Source organism: Equus quagga, chromosome 12, assembly GCF_021613505.1.
Source record: "Equus quagga isolate Etosha38 chromosome 12, UCLA_HA_Equagga_1.0, whole genome shotgun sequence".
In the NCBI taxonomy this organism is placed as follows: Eukaryota; Metazoa; Chordata; class Mammalia; order Perissodactyla; family Equidae; genus Equus; species Equus quagga.
In genome coordinates, this window is record NC_060278.1 from 40,055,355 (window position 1) to 40,076,720 (window position 21,366).

Sequence of the window (21,366 nt, forward strand, 5' to 3'; positions counted from 1 at the left end):
GGTTGCAGTGGCCCTGTGGGGTCTCCCACCAAATGGGAAAGCAATCACGTGGGGGCTCAGGGCTGTTGCCACCTGCTCCCACAGTCCCACTGAGATGTGCTCCCGCATTTGGGGCTGCAGTGGTACTATGGGTGGCAGCTGGAAGCTTGTTCACCTGGGCACGTAAATCTACTGCTATCTTCTCCTAGGTCTCACCAGCTGTTGTGCTTGGTGGGTGGGGTCCCCCATTAGGTCCAAGCCAGAGCCACTCCCTGGGTCTGTGGTGGGACTATGGGCTCTACCACTGGACCAGAGAGGATCACACAGGGGCTCAGGGCTGCTGCTGCCCGCTCCCACAGTCCTGCCGAGTCACACTCCCCACTTTGGGGCTGCAGTGGTACTACGTGCATTTGGGGCAGCCAGAAGCTTGTTCACCCAGGCTCACAGATACACCGCTGTCTGCTCCTAGGTTGCACCAGCTTTGTGCTTGGTGGGTGGGCCCTCCCCACTGGATCCGAGCCTGAGCCTCTTTCTGTGGACCATGGCCCTGTGGACTCTCCCACTGGATGAGGAAGTGATCACACGGGGTCTCAGGGCTGCCATCACCTGTTCCCACACTCACACTGAGACATGCTCCCACCCTTGGGGCTGCAGCAGTGCTATGAGCACTCCAGCCGGGAGAGCAGTCACATGCAGGTACTGGGCTGCCTGGGGGCCGGATAGTGCTCACCTATGTCCACCACCTCCCCAGGGTTAATCCATCCACCTTCAGATGTATAGCTGCACAGGTCTCTCAGGCATCTTGATGTGCTGCGTGGGTGTCCTCTGCTGATCAATGAAGGTCCATTTAGTTGGAGTTTGAAGGGGGAGAGACAAAAGGAACAGTTCGCTCTGCCATGTTGCTGACATCACTCCTTGGGGCAATGGTTATTTAAACTCCGTATTTTAATCACAGTCAATTGTTGGAAGCTTCAACTGTCTCTACAAGGTGTTCAAGACAACAGCTTTAGTCTTTCTCCTGCACCACCCTCACGCCCCATTCTCCTTGAAGCGCAAAGACCAGGCTTAACCCTTTTAGCTGATTATTTTTATAATGGTCTATTTATATTTGTTTATGTTTTTTTTTAAACCTCATTTTTGGCACTATCTGTTGAAGACCTCAACAGATACAGAAATTAGTTCTTTCTTCAATGGACCTCACTACATGGACTTCCACCCTCCCCCATATTCCCAAAATAACTTGAGTTATATCAATATTCAGTGTTTTCATTATTACGAAGGCAATTCAGGGCTGAATGTAGTAACTATGATTAATTTTCTTTTTCTGTTTGTTGTTTTCCCTAGAATATATTTAATATTTGCTTAATTTTCCAGCGACAACTTCAACACTAACCTATCAATTACCTAAACCGTTCATAGTAAATTCATTCACATCAGATTTTCTTCAATTTCATTTTCTTAAAGTGCCTGCGGAGCCTAATGACCCGCCTCTGACCTGGTCTGTTCGCCATCCCTGGTGCACAGCCGTCACTGAGTTCCCCTTCACCATCCTGGGGACTCCGTCCTGCTGTCTCCTGTGTTAGGTGTCCCCTTCCTAAATCCCACCTCTTCCTCTTCCTTGGTTCACTCCCTCATTTTAGAAGAACACATTCTTGACGGGCTTCTTGCAAAAGGGTATATGGGAGGTAAATTTTTCAGACATCATGTAGTAGATTATTGTTCCCAGGGATTCACTGCTTATATATCCTGCTCTTTGCTATGTGATGTCCAGTGCCTCCCTGTGGATGAATATAATTCCCCAGGTCACTGACATCAGGCTTGGACAGGTCACTTGCTTTGATCAATAGACTATGATGTGACATCTGAACAGAAGCTCTAAGAGCTGTTGTGAGGTTCTGCTCTTTCGTCTTGGACCCTGGAAGGAAGAAGTGGAGCAGGAGCAGGGCTGTGGAGCCACAGCCACCTGTAATTGGAGCAAAAAATAAACTTGTTTCAAAGTACTGAGATGGGGAGGTTGTAAATGGTAAACTTAACCTAAATGTGTCCGAAAATGTCGTTGTTCAATGCTCCCCATTAATTAATGGTTTTGGCTGAATAAAAAATAAAAAATTCCAGGATGGAATTTTGAAGGCATTGCTCCATGATCTTCTAGTTTCCAGTATTGCCACTGAGAAGTTCAAAGCTATCCTGATGCCTGATCCTTTTAAACATCTTTTTAAAGATCTTCTGGAAGCTTATAGGATCTTCTCTTTATCCCCACTTTCTGAAATTCCGAGTTCATCAGTCTTGATGTCTGGTCTACTTTCATCCTTTGTACAAGGTACTAAGAGGGCCCTTTCAGTCTGGAAATTCATGTCTTTTAATTTTGCAAAAATTTCTTAAATGATCTTATTGATGACTTCTTCCACTGCATTTTCTTTTTTCTGGAATTCCTACTATCCAATTCTGAACTGCGTTTCCTATTCTTTCTCTCCTTTTTTTCTACTTCTTTTTTCTTTTTGGCTCTACTTTCTGAGATCTCTCTGCAATGCTTTCTTTTCACACCTCTACTTTTTCATTTCAGCTATCACGTTAATTTCCAAGAGCTCTTTTTCGTTCTTTTAGTCTAGGTTCCCCTGAAAGCAGAGCCTGAGACAAGGGCTTACATAGAAGTAGCTTATTTGGGAAGTCACCCCAGGGTAGGAGTCAGGACTGGGAGGTGACATGTAAAGGAGGAAAAGGTAAGGCAAGGGTGTGTTTTCAATCGGCCATGCTCTGGGCAACTGGTGGTTTGGTTCTATGGGACCTTCTGAGAAGCTTTGCAAAATGAGTCTCAGAACTGTCCACCCAGGGGACAAAAAGTGAGAGTGTCAGTTCCCATCCCTTATTGGTCAAGGGTGACCTCACAGGCTTTAACTTCCCTGCATCTCTGGGTTGCACGTGCATGACTATCAAGAAGACTGATGTCAGACCAACACTATAGAGGAAGGGACTAAGAGAGCAAGTGACTGTTCTCAACATCTGAAACTTCTGTATGACACGGGGTATCTGTGGTAGGCTGAATAATGGCTCCCCCAAAGATATTCATGAGCTAATGCCCAGAACCTGTGAATGTTACCTTATATGGCAAAAGGGACTTGGAAGACATGATTAAGATGGGGAGCTTATGCTGGGCTGTCTGAGTGGTCACACAATGTAATCACAAGGGTCCTCATAAGAGGGAGGCAAGAAGGTCAAAGGAGGAAGAAGGAGATCTGACGACAGAAGTAAGGGCAGAAAAGGTGATGCAATGCAGAGCGTGAGCCAAGGAATGCGAACAGCGACTGGAGGCCGGGAAGGCAAAGAAATAGGTTCTCCCCTAGAGCCTCCGGAAGGAACGCACCCTGCGGACACCTGGACTCTAGCCCTTTAAGATGCATTTCGGACTTCTGGCCCTGTAAGAGAAGACATTTGTGTAGTTGTAAGCCGCTAAACTTGTGGTAATTTCTTATAGCAGCCATAGGAAACAAATTAAGTTTCCAAGGAACCAAAACAGTATCCATACACAAAGATAAAATACGAGTGACAGAATGGGTGAAAATGCTCGCAACCTAGTTAACAAAGGATCTTCTGAATATGAAGAGGATTCCTCTTTTTTAAATTTAATGAACACATGGAAATTACTCTGTGCCAGGCACTGTTCTAAGTGCTTTACAAATGTTAATTCATCTAATCTTCCTAACAACTCTATGAGGTAAATGCTACTATTATTGTCATTTGACATCTGAGGAAACTGAGGCATTGAGGTTAACTAACTTGTCCAAGGTCCCAAGAACCCTTAAGGAAATGACAACCCAACAGAGAATTAGCAAAAAATTTAGAATTCAAACAGATAACACAAGTTTGGAGATGCTGTGTCAACTCAAGTCCTCCAGAAAGCACACACCAAGATGGAAGAAGAAGTGGAGATTTATTGGCAGAAATGCCTGTGATGGGGCAAGGGAGCAGGAGCAGGTAGGGACCTCAGGCCATGACGCAGGTCTGACACCTGGGAAGCAACCTAAGAAGAGGGTAGCGCTGGGGTGCACCTGCAGCAGATCTCACAGGTGTGCCAACTGGAGGCTGTCAGCTGACTGTGGCTTTTGTAGTAGGTTCTCCCTGTTTTCTTTTTCAAAACATTTTGAGGAATAATTGGCATACGACAAACCACAAATATTTAGAATATACAATTTCATAAGTTTTGGTTATGTGTACACCCATGAAACTGTCACCCTAATCAAGATAAGTGAATATATCCATCACCCCCAAAAGTTTCCTCATGTCCCATCGTAATCCCTTCCATTCACATCTCCTCTCCTCCCCAAGGAGACAGTGATCTGTGGTCACTGTAGATTAGTTTGCATTTTCTAGAATTTTATGTAAATTAAATCATTCAGGATGCACTCTTATGTCCGGCTTCTTACATTCAGCATAATTATTTTGAGATTCATCCACCCTGTTGTGTGTATCAGCAGTTCATTCCTTTTCATTGCTGAGTGAGTACTGCTATGTAAGGACATACCACCATTTCTTTATTCAAAAACCTATTGATGGACTTTTGGGTTGTTTTTGGATTTTGGCTATTAATGAATAAAGCTGCTATGAACACACAAGTACAAGTCTTTGTATGGATGGTAGATGTATGCAAAACTTTTTAAGAAACTATTTTCCAAAGAGGTTGTACCATTTCACATTCCCACCAGCAAGATATGAGATTTCTGGTTGCTCCACATCCTTGACAGCACTTACTATGGTCAGCCTTTTCAATTTTAGCCATTCTAATAGATGTGTAGTGGTATCTCGTGATTTTAATTAGCATTTCCTTTACAACTAATGACATTGAACATCTTTTTATGTGCTTATTGTACCATCTGTACATCTTTTTTAGTGAAGTGTCTTCAAATTTTTGTGTATTTTGGGGGGAGAAGGGTTGTTTTCTTACTGAGTTTTGGGAGTTATGTTATGGATACAAATCACTTACCAGATATATGCTTTGCAAATAATCTTTTCTATGTGGCTTGTCTTCCCTTAACTGTCTTTAGAAGAACAGATGAATTTTGAAGTACAATTTTTTTTTTCTTTTATAGACTGTGTTTTTGGTGTTGTATCTTAAGAAATCTTTGCCTAACCAAGGTCACAAAGATTTTCTCCTGTTTTCTTCCAGAAGTTTTATATTTAGATCTCAATCCATTTTTTGTATATAGTGCAAGGTAGAAGTCAAAGTTCACGTTTTTTAAACATATGGATATCTAATCTTTCCTGCACCATTTGTTGAACAGACTATCCTTTCTCCATTGACTTGCCTTTGCACCTTTTTAAAATATCAATTATCCACATATGTGTGGGTCTGTTTCTAGACTTTCTATTCTGTTCCACTGATCTAGTTGTTTATCTTGATGCTGTCTTGAACAATTGCAGCTTTATAATAAGGTATGATAGAAAATGGTTTTAGGGACCGGTCCCATGGCCGAGTGGTTAAGTTCGTGCGTTCTGCTTCGGCAGCCCAGGGTTTCTCTGGTTCGGATCCTGGGCACGGACATGGCACTGCTCATCAGGCCATGCTGAGGCGGCGTCCCACATGCCACAACTAGAAGGAGCCACAACTAAAAATATACAACTATGTACCAGGGAGGGGGGCAGCTTTGGGGAGAAAAAGGAAAAAAATAAAATCTTTAAAAAAAAGAAAGAAAATCGTTTTAATTCTTCTTTTGCAAAGATGTTTTAGCTATTCTAGGTTCTTTGCTTTTCCATAAGAATTTCAGAATGAGCATATGAATTTCTACAAAAAACCTTGCTGGGATTTTAATTAGGACTGCATTGAACCTATAGATCAATTTGGGGAAAAATGACATCTTAACAATATTGATTCTTCTGACCCATGAATAAGATATACCACTCATTTATTTAAGTCTTTTTAATTTCTCTTAGCAATGTTTTTTCAGTGCATACCTTTTGATATTAAAAATGTGCCTTTTTAATTTCCATGTTTGTTGCTAGTATATAGAAATAAAATTTTATGTATTATATACATTGATTTTGTAACTTGCAATCTTGATAAACTCACTAGTTTTGGTAGCTTTTTTGTAGATTCCACAGAATTCTCTATGCAGGCAATCAAGTTGTCTACAAATATAGAAAGTTAGTTCTTTCCAATTTTTCTTGTCTTATTGCACTGGCTAGAGTCTCCAGTATGATGTTAGTGAATGTCCCAAGTGCACTAAAAACTGTTTTCTGCTGTTGAATGGAATGTTCTGTAAATGTCTGTTAGATCCAGTTGGTCCATGTTGCTGTTCAGTTCTTCTATATCCTTGCTAATTTTCTATTTACTAGTTCTATTATTGACAGAATTGTTGCATAACAAAGAATTTGTCTGGTCTTTGTCCCTGGTTCCTGGGAATTAACTTCTAAATCTTTGGAATTTCCTGAGTGACAGAAGAGTGTTATTCATGGGGGGCCCCTGGAACCATATCTGAGTTTATTCTCATGAGATGACAAGATAAGGGCTGGCCATGCCAGAAAGACCAACCATATGACTAGAGGGTTGAGGATTTAGGCGAGGTGTTATCAGCACATCCCCTGGGGAGGGGAAGTGGCGCTGGACATTGAGCTCTAACACATAACCAATGACTCAACCATTCCTACATAATAAAACATAATGGACAGCCAAAGCTTGGGTGAGCTTCCCAGGTTGGTAATCATACATGAATGTGCTGGGAGGGTAACCTGTCCTAAGGACATGAGAGCTTCACATTTTGTACACTCCAAGACTTTATTCTGTATGTCTCCTCATTTGACAATCTGCGTGCTTAGACTATTTGCATTTAATGTAACTACTGATATGTTTGCATCTAGGTCTACCATTTTATTATTTGTTTTGTGTTTGTTTCCTCTTTTTTTTCCTGATTCCCTTTTCTTGCCATTTCTTGTTATTTAAATGTTTTTCAGTATTTCATTTTGTCTATTGTGTTTTATGGTATTTCTTTGCATAGTTCTTTTAGTGGTTGTTTGAGGAATAAGCATATACATATTTAGCTTTCAGTATACTTAGAATAAATATTTTACTAGTTTGAGTGAAATGTAGAAACCTTATTATCACATGGTCCCTTTATCCTCCTCCCTTATGTTATTGATGTCTTATGTATTACACCTACATACAACGAAAATACCATTAATGTTATATTTTATTTCTATCATCAAACATATTTTAAGAACTCAAGAGAATAGTTTATTCTTTTAACCCAGATAATTACCATTTCTGTTGCTTTTCCTTCATTCCTGAATATTTCAGTTTTCCTTATGGTGTCATTTCCTTTCTGGCTGAAGAACTTCCTTTGGCAATTCTTTTTAGACGAGGTCTACTGGCAACGAATTCTCTTCAATTTCCTTCATCCAATGGCTTTATTTCACTTTTACTTGCATTCATGAAGGATATTTTCACCGGCTACAGAATTCTGGGTTGACAGTCCTTTCCTTTTAGCATTTTAGAAATGTTGTGCCACTACCTTCTGGCCTCCATCATTTCTGATGAGAAATCCATTCATTCAAATCGTTTCCCTATATGTAACATGTTGTCTTTCACTGGTTGCTTTCAGTATCACTGTCCAGTTTCATTATGATTGTGTGGATTTTTTTGAGCTTCTTGAACCTGTAAAGTTTTTCATCAAATTTGGTTAAGTTTCTAGCCAATATTTCTTCTAATATTTCTTTCAGCACCACACTTGCTCTTCTCCTTCTGGGATTTTGATGGCACAAACGTTAGACCTTTTATTATTGTTTTGTAGGTCTCTGAAGTTCTGCTCATCGTTTAGCTTTTATTTTCCCAGTTTTTTCCTCTGTTCTTCAAATTAGATAAATTCTCTTGGTTTATCTTCAAGTTCACTAACTCCTCTGTTAAAGACTAGTCAGTGAATTTTAAATTTTGGTTACTGTTTTTTTCTCTTCTGAAATTTCCATTTTGTTCTTTTTTTAATCTTCTATTTCTTTGCTAAGATTTGTTTTTTCCATTGGTTTTAAGTGCTCATGATTACTTGCTGGAGCATTTTTATAATAGCTGCTTTAATGTCTTTGTCAGATATTTCAACATCTGTGATGTCTCAGTGCTGGGATCTGCTGTCTTCTTCCCTAAGAGCTGAGATTTTTCCGACTTCGTGGTATGCCAGGTAATTTTGGATTGTATACTTGACATGCTGAATATTGTTATTTAACTCTGGGTCTTGTTTAAATCTACGGGAAATATTGAGGGGTTTTTTTGTTTGTTTCAGCAGGCAATCAATCTGGTTAGGTTGCAGGCAATGTTGGTTTTTCATTTAACTGCGGTTGAATTAACATATAACATTATTTTAATATCAGGTGTACAGCATCAGGCAAAGGTTTTGAAAACTGAACTGACACTGGAATCATAGCCTGCAGAAGGAAGGCTAGAATGTCAGTTCAGCTTTCAAAATTTTTGCAGTGCTTTTTGCACTTAATCCATGTGAATGCCTCCCAGCTGTCAGTCTTGGATTTGGGTGTTGCTCTATGTTTTGGTATAATGAAAAGGATCAGATCCATACACAGGTACAGCCTGGGGGTAGATCCAGGAGTTCATAAACTTTATGGGGTCACTTTTCTGAGGTCCTTCCTCTCCATGACCTCCTGGTACTTTCTGGTTCCTTGTACTGGGTCTCTGGCCAGAAGCTGAAGCTTTGGTTACCCTGTGTACTTTTGCCACTGTGTCTGCATCCAGGGCCAAGCAGTGTAGAAGAAAGAGAAAAAAAAACAGGGGTTGGTTCTACTCTTTTGGAAACACAATTGTACTGGAGAGGAAGGGTCATCTCCCTGAGTTTTGGCTCCTACAGGTTCCTACCACCAGCAGCTGATGCTGTCACCACCACGGGTTGCTTGGAGGATGACGTGTAAGAGAACACAGAAAAGAAAAACCAAAAGGATTTCCACATTCTGAGTATTGTAAGTTACCCTTCTACTCCCTAGGCCAGAACTAGAGGGCTTCTGGCACTGTCTGTCTGCACCCAGTATTCACTTCCAGGTTTCCAATGTGTTGAGTTCAGGCTGAGGGATACCAGAGGGGAAAAGACACACTCATCACAGCTTCAGTGGGACTTCAAATTCTAGTCTTCTTCCCCACCCCCGTGCCATCTTCTTTTCACTACTGTGCCCGGTGGGAGAGCCACGGTGGGAGAGCCACGGTGCAGCGTGCTTACTCCTCCTTATCTGGAACCAGCCCAATTAGCACTTCTAATGTAAGAGAGAGGAATGAAATATTTTGACTTTCTCCTCACATTATCACAAATTTTAACTGTCAAACTAGAACATTTTTCCTGTTTTTTAAGAGAAACACTAAATAGTATGATACTGCCATTACTGCAATAAGGCATCATTTACTAAAAGAGGAACAAGAGGAGTGCAATAACTATGACAAGGGATTTGGGTTTCTGTTCCATTTTTAGCAGGCAGAAAGGATAGGATCGCTTACTGTTCTTGGGCAATTAATTTCACATTTCACTCATTCTGAATTAGCTGTAGAATACTTTCAAGACTATTGCCATCATATTGCTGTTAATGTTACATTTTTCTAAGGGTAATAAAAGATACCAACTATCAAATGCTGCCAACACCGCCTCTAATCAATGACAAAGCTGTGACTAAGGGATTCCACATTTTTAAGACAAAGTTGGCAGGCGAGGAACCCCGAAAGGGAGAAGCCCACCCTTCCCAGCAGAGAGCACGTGTGCTAACAGCAGCATTTACTGGATCTGTGCTCCAGAGTGCGGGCCTGTACAAGAGAAGAGCAAAGTGAAACGACGTGCGCCTGTAACCGTCCCTGGAATCCCAGTTACTGCAGTGACTCCATGTGGATCGCCCTCGAGGCAGCAGCAAATACATCACAAAACCATTCGCTAAAAAGTAATCCGTGAAAGTGTGACTACAGGGTCCAGAAATACTTCCAGGTTAAAGAACAAATCAGAGTATACAGCACTGAAATTTCCAGAATATACTATGATTTGGTGTTTTATTACTTATATGGTCTTTAAGAGAGCCAATACTTTTACTACAACTGGTTCTCTCAATTTTATTTTGTGCAGACACAAATAAACGCAAGTGTTAGATTTGAGGATTTCAGTTTCCCCTCACATAAGAACACCCTCCATGCTGGCAATCTTATTTTATTTCCCAAGTGACAAAAATGGCATTTAATAAAAGACACAGCTCAGGAGAAAAGGCACACATTACCTGTAAATAATCATTCAATTAAAATTATGAGAAAACTTAACAGCTGGCTACTTAAACCTTTTCCCCTGAAAAATAATAATCATAACAATAATAGCAATAATTGCTACGATTTATGGAGCTTCACTACGTTACAGGCACCATGCTAAGGGCTTAAAATGGATTACGCCATTTAGTCCTCATAAAGTCCTACAAGTACTTCTGTTCGCCCAATTTCCAGAGAAGACAAAGGAGGCTCTGAGAAGCGTCTTGTCTGAGAACCAGTGAGTCAGGAAGCAGTGGAGCCAAGATGGCAAGCCAGGCAGTGTGCTTTGGAACCTGTGCTCCTAACCGCTCTGCTATAGGCTACAAGGACTCAAAGAACCCAAATACCAGTCTCTCCCTTCCTAGTTTTCTTTATATAGTAGTGTTAAAAGTGTAAATGAGAAAGGATAAGGCCAAAAAACCTCCCAGTGATCCCACTAATTCTGTGGGAAAAAACTCAAACCCAAAAAGCCCTACACTATTTGATGTTTCTTTCCTTAATCAAGAAAACAACCTTGCCATCAAGGCACAGCTCAGAGAAAGGCATGAAATAAAAAGTACCAAGAAACGAAAAACAAAATTTACTTACAGTATCATTACGCTCATTTTGGACTAAACGATTACAGTATATCCCAGTCAAGATATAATGTATAATTCAAGAAGAATTATATCAATAATTCTTGAGAAGTTAAAAAATTCAAGACAAACAATATATACACATGTAATATTTTATTTACTGACCTCTCTGAAACATGCCGCAATTCATATGGCTAGTGGAACCTTCCATGGCAAACCATTGTGCAACCCAACAAATTCCTAACAAAAAACACTTTAATGTAGGAATCAACATGTGAACATTACATTTAGGTGGTAAAATCAGGTTATGAATATAAGATAAATATCAAATAACATCATACTTCTGGTTTAATGGAAAACATAAAAGCTGTGACGGCCAGTCATGCTTAACACCTTGGTTAAGTAAAGAGAGGAATGAGCAGGTGTGTCATAGAGGTATGCAGATTTAACAGCTCAAATAATCCTTAGCCCTTCCGAGAAACTAGAGATGGGAACTATGTGGCAAATATTTCTGTAATATGGTGGTTTCGGTCCATCAGTGATCATTCTGTTCATGCATTTAAAGTAACTGCAGTTGGTTTTGAGCACTGAAAACTAGATTCAAAGTAAGTCTTTGTTCAACAACCTAATGATGCTATGAATCACTTATATTCAAAAATATAGTTTAGATTTGCAAAGTTTAAGGTAAAGCATCCCTATTTTCATTATTACTTTTAGATACAACTGAGACTATGCCACCATCCAGTCAGATACACTGCTGTGCAGTTCATGCCAGGTACCACATTTCAAATTTGTTGGTCATCAAGAGCACAAATTTTATGCTCCAAAAGAAACATATCAATCCAGCAAAATGGTTCCATTTAATGTTCCTTTAAAGACAGATTAAATTTAGGGAAAAACAGGCTTTTCTTGACATCTCATTTTCAAAGTACTGATACAAATTTACCAGAGAAATAATTATATATTTTGCCCAACATCAAATATCTGCAAAAAGTTTCCAAGATAGATGCAATTCTTGATCAATTTCCAAAAATAAATAAAGGCTTTCTAATGGAAAGCATTTACATTCCTAGCTCTCTAAACATTCAAAAACAAGGTACAAAAAAGGATCTCTTGGCTTCTGAATAGCCTACTTTGTTGCATAAGTATTTTCTGTCCCAACACTTTTTCAAATTCAAAAGATATTTACTTCCTAAGAACATGACAATCTTCATTTCAAACCATTCAGTCCGTTTCCATGGCAACACTGCGGGATTCCTTGGCTACCATAAGTCGCATCAGTTGACTGTGGAATTTCTCAATCTTCTTTACATCTTGAGCTTGGTCTGTTCTATACACCAAACACTGTCAGAAATTTTAAAAGTACACATTAACTATGTAAAGATTGTTGACAATGCAGCAAATGTATGATCAGTAAAAATTTGATCTCTGCTACCATCGTTCTGCTCTATTCTCTCTGGAGGTCATACTGAGAAAACTACACTCAAGTTTCTAAGTCCCCAGCAACTACATTCCTTATGTATGGTATTTCACAGTATTTTAAATGCCCCTGCTGTGGACAAAAACTCAATGAACTCCATCATAAGTTTCTCAAAAACGACCAGTTAAGCAACATGTTAAATCCTGCTGTGACCTAATGAGAAGAACTCAAGGCCTGGAATTAGGTAATTTCTGTCTGGGATCTGGTCATAATTAATTGAGTTATACTGGGAAAAACATGGAAATCTTAGGATCCCTTTCTCTATTTGTGAAACTCTGTGTCGACGTTGGGGGTGGGGGTGGGGGGTGGAGGATAATTTAAAAAGAAAATCTAGAATCCCTTGCTTACAAGGGATTTAATTCTGCTCACCATCCAAATTAAACCAGATAAATCTGTCCAACTTTGATTTTCTGAAGGTTATTTATAATTTTTACCAAACCAAATTCTTCCCTACTACAAGTTAAATTCTTCATTAGATAGAACCTTAAGATCTGCCTATGGTTGGTCATAAAACCATTTGTTCCAGATTCTTCAAAAATATCAAATTTAAGCTGGCAGCTTTTTTCCTCATTTTGTAATATAAGTCCATTTTTCTTTAACCCATCTTAAAGGTTCATATGAGTTTTAAACAACAGGAACTAATGATCATGAATAATATTCACCAGCTTAAGTAATTTGGAGTTTGACCTTATCATGCCCAACTGATCTGAATTCATTCAGCCTTTAAATCACCTCTTATAGAAATTTTTTATCCACACATTGTACACATTTGTGTAACAATCTTGTAAAGAGGCCACAATAATCTCCATCGTTTCAATTTTAGTATATGTGCTGTGGGAGAAGGTACATACCTTCTCACTACAGTATGACAGAAAAAGATTTTAGGTCCATAGAAGACAATATTACAAATCAGTCACAGCATTAGAAAAAACGATGCATAGGTGGGATTATAAAAAAGTCAAAGCCATATGATCATAATAATAAATGAAGTCTAAGACTGAGTTTGCTGAAGGAATTATTAGCTATTAAAATGAATCAGTGAGGGAAGAATACAAACTCTTCTTTAAACAAGTCATCAGAAAAGAGATTTTTACTGTTGGAGTTGATTTGTTCATCTACTATTTAGGAGGATGGGTTTGATTGCATCTTCGGTCCCTTTTAGATATGAACTAACTCTCAGCAATCTTAAGAAAGAGAACAAAAAGTACTTTTCATATTTAGACCCCCTCATAGGAATCATCAATGGTAAATGAAGTCCTTTCCAATACTGTCTATCATGGATCCTTAACCATGCTTAATCAATTCCAGGGGCAAAAAGTCATCATTTGGAGAGAAAGCCTTTTGTATTAAAATCAATTCTCCATTTTTTCCTACTTTTAAAACAGGACATACCAGATTTTCTTCAGCAAATACACTCATCCATTCCGTGATGATCACGATTACAATTTTTCTCAGTGTGAATGCTCAAGATTCAAGTATACGTTCACTGGATCTACTAAGCGGCGAGCTCTAATACTTTCACCCTCGTGTTTCGCTTACAACACAACCCAACTAAGGAAGCACGCTGTCAGTATGGCACTTCACGGATGAGGAGAGTGAGGCCCAGAAGTCCACACTTTTAGCCTGGACTTTTCCAAGGCCAAGCGCTAGTAAAAGGCTAAGCTAGGACTCAACTCTCTTGACTCTAGGACTAGCATACCACAGCTCAATTTAGTCTTCCTTTTTCACATTTTCAGTTACTTCACCAAATTCATCGGTTCTTGGAGGACACAGTAATCTTTGCATGAAATCTAACTTCATGCAACCACACGATGAATCCTTGAACACAAATATAATACATGACCAAAGACAAAAAGTGATTTTTGAACTATGAAACTTTTAAAAGAATTAACCTATTAAAAAATGTTTACTAAGTACCTGCTGGGTAAGACACCACGTTAGTCCTGGAAATACAGGTAAGAGTATCACTGACCTACTCTATCGTCTTGAAGCTCACAATCTATAAAGAAGACTAATGTGATACAGCACAAAAAGAGCCAAAAAGAAAAGCAAGAGCCGCAGTGGTGCCCGTGAGCCACGTGTTGAAAGATAAGCAGCAGTCACGCCACGCGGGGGCGGGGCGGGGTTCACTACTGCGGAGATGGGAACAGAACATACCGAGGCGGAGGCCTCAGGCAGCACGGCGGATCAAAAGCGCTCTTCAGCAATGCAGAAGAGACTGAGATCAGAGGGCACGTGAGCGTGCAGCTCACATTATGACGAGGAGCCCCTAGGGGTTTGGAAGCAGGATGGTAACAATCAAATTTGCCTTTCTAGAAATCAGTCCAGCAGCAGAACAGGACGACTGAAGGGTGAACTGGAAGCAGGGACACAGTTGGGGGGCTATTCCAATAGTCCAGGCAAGTGATAACGAGATCCTAAATCTAAGAGAGTAACAGTGAAGACAGAGAGTTCACGACAGGAAATGAGACGAGGGAGCTTCACTCAAAAACCCCCAAACGATGGGGAAAGTGCATGGAACGTATCAGAGAATCAAAAGCCAAGGTTTTCAAACAAAGGTACAGTGGACACGAGAGAGAGGAAAGGATGGGGCCAAACACAATCCACGGGTAGACGACAGTACAATGGCAGCTGGGAAACAGGAGGAGCCGGTTTGAGAAGAGAGAATGAGTTCCATTCTAGACAGGCTAATTTTGAGTAGTGAGGTAAAGATGCTCAACTTAGAGATGGTCAGGAAGTAAGAAGAAAATATGAGCCCAATGTACAAATTTGGAAATAGACATAGATACGGGCAGTACTGGACTTAATGAGTGAATGGATTGCTCTAGAAGAAGTGGTGTGAAAAGGCGACCGAGGAGAGAATCCTGGAGAAACCAACATTTGTAGGGGCACATCAATGAAATAATAAGCAAAGAAGAATGAAACAGAAACACAGAAAAAGAAAAGCAAGATAAAATGGAGCCACAGATGCCAAAGCAATAATTCCCACAAGAGTGGTTTCCTGTATCAAAAACAGCCCTGGCGGCATAGTGGTTAAGTTCACACACACACTCCACTTTGAAGGTCCAGGGTTTGCAGGTTTGGATCCCAAGTGTGGACCTACACACGGCTCATCAAGCCACGCTGTGGCAGTGTCCCACACACAAAATAGAAGAAGACCAGCACAGATGTTAGCTCAGCAACAATCTTCCTCAAGCAAAACAAATAAACAAACAAAAATAACAGCATGGAGGTGAAGTAAGATACGAACTGATGAGACTGTTGGTTCAAAATGAAGGGGCTGTGGATGAGCTCTCACAAAGAGCAGTTTCAGTGAAATACTGCATGTAGAACCCAGATGACAGAAGGTGAAGAAGTGACTGGGATGTGAGGAAGCAACAAGAGTGAACAGACGGGGAGGGAGACATAACTAGAAAGCCTACAAGCTGTGTTCAAACACCATCATCCACTTTTTACACGCCTGTAAAGAAACCATTACCCCTTACATCCAGTAGTCTCTACATTCCTCTTGCTTAAGGTCTGAATACAGCAATTTTTAAACCACACGTGACATACTGCGTAAAAGAAGCAACTTAAATTATTTCCCCAAGGGCCTATAAAAGTAGCTTCTAGAATGAGGTTCCTGACTTTGGAATGAAATGCAAAATAAGCATCCTAATGGGTGATCTGCATAAATTCTATGTAAATAACAAATCAAACAAGTGATTAACTCAAACAAATTTGAAAGTATGCAACAAATGAAAGTGTATACTTACAACTAAATCATCTGTTACTTTAATACACAAACTCCCATCAGAATGCCTATATTTGAGAACCACACGTGCCTGAAATAAAAATACATATTTAGAAACAGTGAAGTCAGGAGACATTTCTCATAAATAATTTAGTCCAGGTGGGCCAAAAAGGATTCTTTCAGAATTAACAGCCAAAACATCTAAAGGCACCTTTACTATAAACTTATCATTATTTAAATGAGGCAGAAACCAGCATTTTTGTTCATTCCTATTGCTACAATTTATTTTTTTAAAGACTTTTGAAAAAGTTGGCTATTTCACTTGTAGCCAGTCTGAAGAGATATAATGAAAATTCCCCAAACTTAATTTTAAGTGGTTTGGTGTTTCTCGACATTAAGAATATACACGAAAGAGGATCAGAGCATCCCACCTCAAAACATGCCATTTTGGCAAAAGGACGGGTTTGAGCTGAAGGCAATTAGCTCTCTGCCTTTTCTGGCTAAAAGTAGGACACAAATTAACCTTTCTAAAGGTGGTATAAAATTCCCAATTACAAAGGTGTTCCCCTCTCCCTCACTGGCAAGAGGTAAGAGAAGTGCTCTTATCTGTGTAACAAATCTTAATAAACAACTCTCATTTATAGCACATTTCCTAGTCACCTTCCGACAACTTACCCAATCCCAGAAGCCCAAAACCCCCTTTCCTTTGTCCAGCCTCTTTTCCACACTTTATCACCCTTTGTTAAGATGGTATATAGACTCCAACTTCTAACAGCCTCCTCAAGTCACATTTCTTTATGAATTCGCAATCATATGTGCATAATGGCTTTTTTCCCCTCTTGTTAATCTGTCTTTTGTCAGTTTAATTTGCAGGGCCCCAGCCATTAAACCTAAGAGGGTACAGGAGAAAGTTTTTCCTCCCCCACAGTACCTACACTCCTAGCCACAGAGCAATGATAGGAAAAGAAGGGGGGAAATAGCCTAAATGGCTAGTTAAGTCCAAATCCATTCCTCAGGAAACAGTGCTGCAGTCGCGGTTCAGGCTCTCCACTCTCCATGGCTCTCAGGAGGTGAGTTCAGACTATGAAGCAAAACCACGTCTTTATCATGATGGCACAACATGATGCATTATTACATAAAAGCAGAATTCTGTCTTGAAAAGAAGTCTCCATCACCAACTTTTCCAAATCTAGAATAACTCCTATACTGACTGCCATGCCACACAATACTTATTGTCGTTCAGTATTCTAGAGTTAGGTAGCCAAGAAAATGATTTAGATATTAGCATATTCCAGTAAAAGAAGACATCTCCCAATAGAGTATACAACTTTCAGGAACATTATTTTTATTTCCTCAAATGATGGATTCAAAACAGTGTATCGCAGGGGCTGGCCCAGTGGCATAGTGGTTGGGTTCAGCATGCTTCACTTCAGCGGCCCAGGTTCATGGGTTCACATCCCGTGCCTGGACCTACACCACTCATCAGCCATGCTGTGGTGGGAACCCACATACAAAATAGAGGAAGACTGGCACAAATGTTAGCTCAGGGTGAGTCTTCCTCAGCAAAAAAAAGAAGAAGAAGAAGAAGAAGAAGAGGAAAATAGCACATTGAAGCAGAGTCAGCTTTTTGCTAACTAATATAAACAAATCTTGTTGAGCTAGCTGTTATAAAAAATTCTAAGTATCTATAAGCCAAAACAGGAACATAATTTTAAAATGGTTACAATGTAGCATCAGAAGAAACAGGAACATAATTTTAAAATGGTCACAATGTAGCACCAGAAGCCTCAAGACAATTCTGAAAACTAAATACAAAGGGCTATCAGAGCTGTAACTGCCAGCTTTTCCCACTATGCTCTCTGCTCTCCTGGGATTGCAAAAAAAGTCACACTAACCTATGAGATCTGTGTTGGTGAGGAAGGAAAGGGAACTCAGCAAGCACTTAAGTAGACAGAAATAATAACAACTAGGTTAATTATCTTGAGGGTACCTAACTCTGTTATTAAGCTATTAAATTCAGTTGTACATAGTTAAAAAAATTCAGTTCTCCAGAAACAAAAAGAAACCGAAACTTTAAAATGTACTAAGTACGACAACTATGCAAAGTTTTAGCTCTCAGTTAAAAGAATACTGACTGGCTTCATTAGGAGAAACGAGGGTTAAAGAGTCTATGGTACCATAAGAGGGTCCATTTTGTAACTCAGGGGGCACCTAAGTCACCATGTCAGATGCCACAAAGAGAGAAAAAGAAATCAAGGCTCCTGCTCTCTTAGGAACTTTGAATTCCACAAACCAAAATAACCAAAATACAAGACAGCATGAATTAAGTCCTATAAGGGTATATACAGGTAAAATACTAAAAGAGAAAACGAGTAATTTACACTGGGGGAAAGGGAAGTGTAAAAAGGCTTCAAGGAGGTGGCATTGGAAACACATTTTTTTTTTTTTTTTGGAGGAAGATTAGCCCTCAGCTAACTACTGCCAGTCCTCCTCTTTTTGCTGAGGAAGCCTGGCTCTGAGCTAACATCCGTGCCCATCTTCCTCTAGTTTATACGTGGGACGCCTACCACAGCATGGCTGCCAAGCAGTGCCATGTCCGCACCCGGGATCCGAACCAGCGAACCCCGGGCCGCCGAGAAGCGGAACGTGCGAACTTAACCGCTGCGCCACCGGGCCGGCCCCTGGAAACACATTTTTTTCTGTGAAGGAAGAAGGTAGGAGAAAGGCTGAAGAAGCAGTCTGAAGGAAGAGATGGTGAATTCCGTAGCTTTGTGAGACTAGAGCTGAGAACATTGGAAATGGTGGGAGACACGGCCAGAAAGACTGGAGAGGCTCAGACTGCGGACCAGGAGCCTGGACTTCAGCCAGCAACCACTGAAGAACCAGAAAACTGAGAGAAGTCAATTCTTGTGTTTTAGAGTACAGTGGGGGAAGTAACGTAACGGAAGGATTAAAAAGGCAGACAGACCAACTAAGAGGTTAATAGACGGTTCAACAGTAAAATCACCTTCAATTACAGCAAACGCAGACAGGGGATGGGCACAATCAACGGGTCAATGGACAGGGGAGAGAAAACGGAGAATTCTGTGAAACAGATTCCAAAGACTTCTGACAAAATTTCTCTTCTTTTTCAGTGCAGGCAGTATGGACTGGTAGGAACAGCACAGGCTTGGGTTTTAGAGACCTGGGTTCAAATTTTAGCTTAATGTCTTAGATACCAGGCAATCATTTAACGTACCTAAGACTGTTTATTCATCTACCTTAAGGGGTTGTCTTAATTGTTCGCATAAGTTATAAAAGTAAATATACATAAAATGTCTGTCATACAGAAGGCACTCAATAAAACTGTTAGGAAAGCTTCCTTTCCTCACTCATCCCCTCACCTCCCTATCAAAAAATCAGAGTCCAAAACCAGCAGAAGACTATCGTGAGGAAGCAGAAGTTTTTAGGCCACTGGAATTTTCTAATTGGGTAAAGAGCTGAAAGGTTCTCCCTCTCCTGCCTGTTCTAGACATGCTTTTATTCATAGCAATGCTCTGTAATTACCATTTGATTTTCCTTTTCCCTACCACTACCACCACGCTCTTAAAATATGATTACTCTTGAAGTGAATGTATATATTCTTTACGACATTTTCAAATATTTGTAGTTTACACTGTGGGTACTTCTGGACAAAAATCCTGTATTGTTCTCCTGGTACATTGCTTGAAGGAAGAAACAAATGGTCCTATGAACAAGGGAAGTCAACTAAATGGAGAAGCCAGACATCATGTCATCAACAAAGTACTCAATCTCAAAAACATCTAACTCACCTCATTTATTATTATGTAAATTTTACTGTAAAGAATGGAACTAAGAATGTTTTACAGCTTCTTGTGGCTTATCTAGATCTAAAAAGCTAGCAGCATGTTTAATTACCAAGGAGCTGCTGCAAACAATTTTTACACATGACAATAAGCAAAAATTCCAGAGGAAGAAAAATCAAGACCTGAATGCTAAATTCCCATCACTTGGACTTCTTTGCTTTTTAATAATGAGCTAGCCTCTGGCATCCACTGATAATTTTCGTGGAGGCCATGAATGAATCCCAGGGATCCACGGGCCCCCTAAAATTGCTTGCAAACATTTACATCTAATTGCATTTTTCTGAGAAAAGGGTGCAAGCATTCTCTTATTCTCAAAAGGGTTCTGACCTCCAAAAGATTAAGAACCACTATGCTAAGTGGTGCAGATGCCTCCACATTGGGGTCCTACAAGAACGTCTCGACGGTGGTAAAAAACCACCACCGTTTTATTTTACACTTTAAGATACCTTTACCCCGGTAGTACGGGTAAAGGGCACCAAGACGACTAAGGGACGGGAGGCCAAAGCTGCAGGGGGAGGAGCCCTGCCCTTAGAGACACGTAAACCAACCAAAACTGCTAGGGGAGTTCAGGGATTGGGGGCGGGGGGCGGCAGACTGCTGAGCTGCTTAGCACGCAGAAATGAACCTGATTTGGCCCATTTCACAGCCTCCCCGGGCCGTTAATCAGGGAGGAGACAGTAGAAACAATCAAACTCGGCAGGGTCCGTCTCTGCTCACTCCCAGCACCGCTGCCCCGCCCCCGCCAGGGTGCTGCAGAAGCTCCGGAGGCCGAGCGGACGGAAGGGTAGACATCCTGAACCGGAGCTGGGGCCAGAGGCAGCGGCCTCGCCGGCGATTTACCTTCATGGGGTCGGCGAGGTAGAGCTTCTCGGCCGCGCGACTGAACTCCTCCCAGGTCTGGTACTGCGGCATGGTGGACCGGGCGGGACGGAGTGGGAGGCACGGCCAGGAACCGCAGGCGTCACGACCCTGCACCACTCTAACTACCTCCCACCGCCACCAACCGATACAGAGCCCCAGCCGCCCAAAGATGGTGGCGCCTCCTCGCACCAACGCCTCGTCCCATTGGACAGCCCGGAACGCCTTCGCCCAATGGGAAGGAGGGATGTTGCCAGGAGGGGGCGGAGCCCCGAGCGTGGGGCTCTGGGAGCGGGCCCAGAGCAGTCGAGAGCAGGAAGATAGATGGAGGTTGCCACAGCGCCACCTCTAGGACTGGAGGAGCAGGGGGGCGTTGTGTCCCGCTGTCCTTCGGCCTGGACTGCAAGGGTAAAGCCCAGTCCCTTCAATAAAGATGAAGCAGCTCAGTGGTAAGTGCTGGAGATATAAGAACGGAGACAACAGGGCTTAGTCACACAACCTAGTGAAAGAGAAGGGAGACATACATTCAAGACTGCAACCGAAAACATATCATAGACATTTATGTCGGGTCAGTGGAACACGAAGGAAGAACGGACACTTGTGGGTCGGGGGGATGCTAATAGTGA

General features: G+C 41.1%; 1 protein-coding gene across 1 annotated transcript; it reads right to left on the reverse strand.

Moving 5' to 3' along the window:
• Window positions 1-10,941: 10,941 nt before the first annotated feature.
• On the reverse strand, window positions 10,942-20,915 carry SRP9 (signal recognition particle 9). Its single transcript, XM_046679933.1, has 3 exons — window positions 20,723-20,915; window positions 16,039-16,107; window positions 10,942-12,147 (listed from the first exon to the last, which is right to left on the reverse strand). The coding sequence occupies exons 1-3, from the start codon at window positions 20,792-20,794 to the stop codon at window positions 12,028-12,030; spliced, it is 261 nt and encodes an 86-aa protein (XP_046535889.1). The 5' UTR covers window positions 20,795-20,915; the 3' UTR covers window positions 10,942-12,027.
• Window positions 20,916-21,366: the final 451 nt, after the last annotated feature.

What these genes read in the sequence shown, in the direction of transcription:
- SRP9 (XM_046679933.1), bottom strand. Translation starts at nt 20,794, where the DNA reads ATGCCGCAGTACCAGACCTGGGAGGAGTTCAGTCGCGCGGCCGAGAAG. An exon ending in ACCTCGCCGACCCCATGAAG is followed by an intron (nt 16,108 to 20,722) that starts GTAAATCGCCGG and finishes TTTTTATTTCAG; the next exon opens with GCACGTGTGGTTCTCAAATA. An exon ending in AAGTAACAGATGATTTAGTT is followed by an intron (nt 12,148 to 16,038) that starts GTAAGTATACAC and finishes AATTTCTGACAG; the next exon opens with TGTTTGGTGTATAGAACAGA.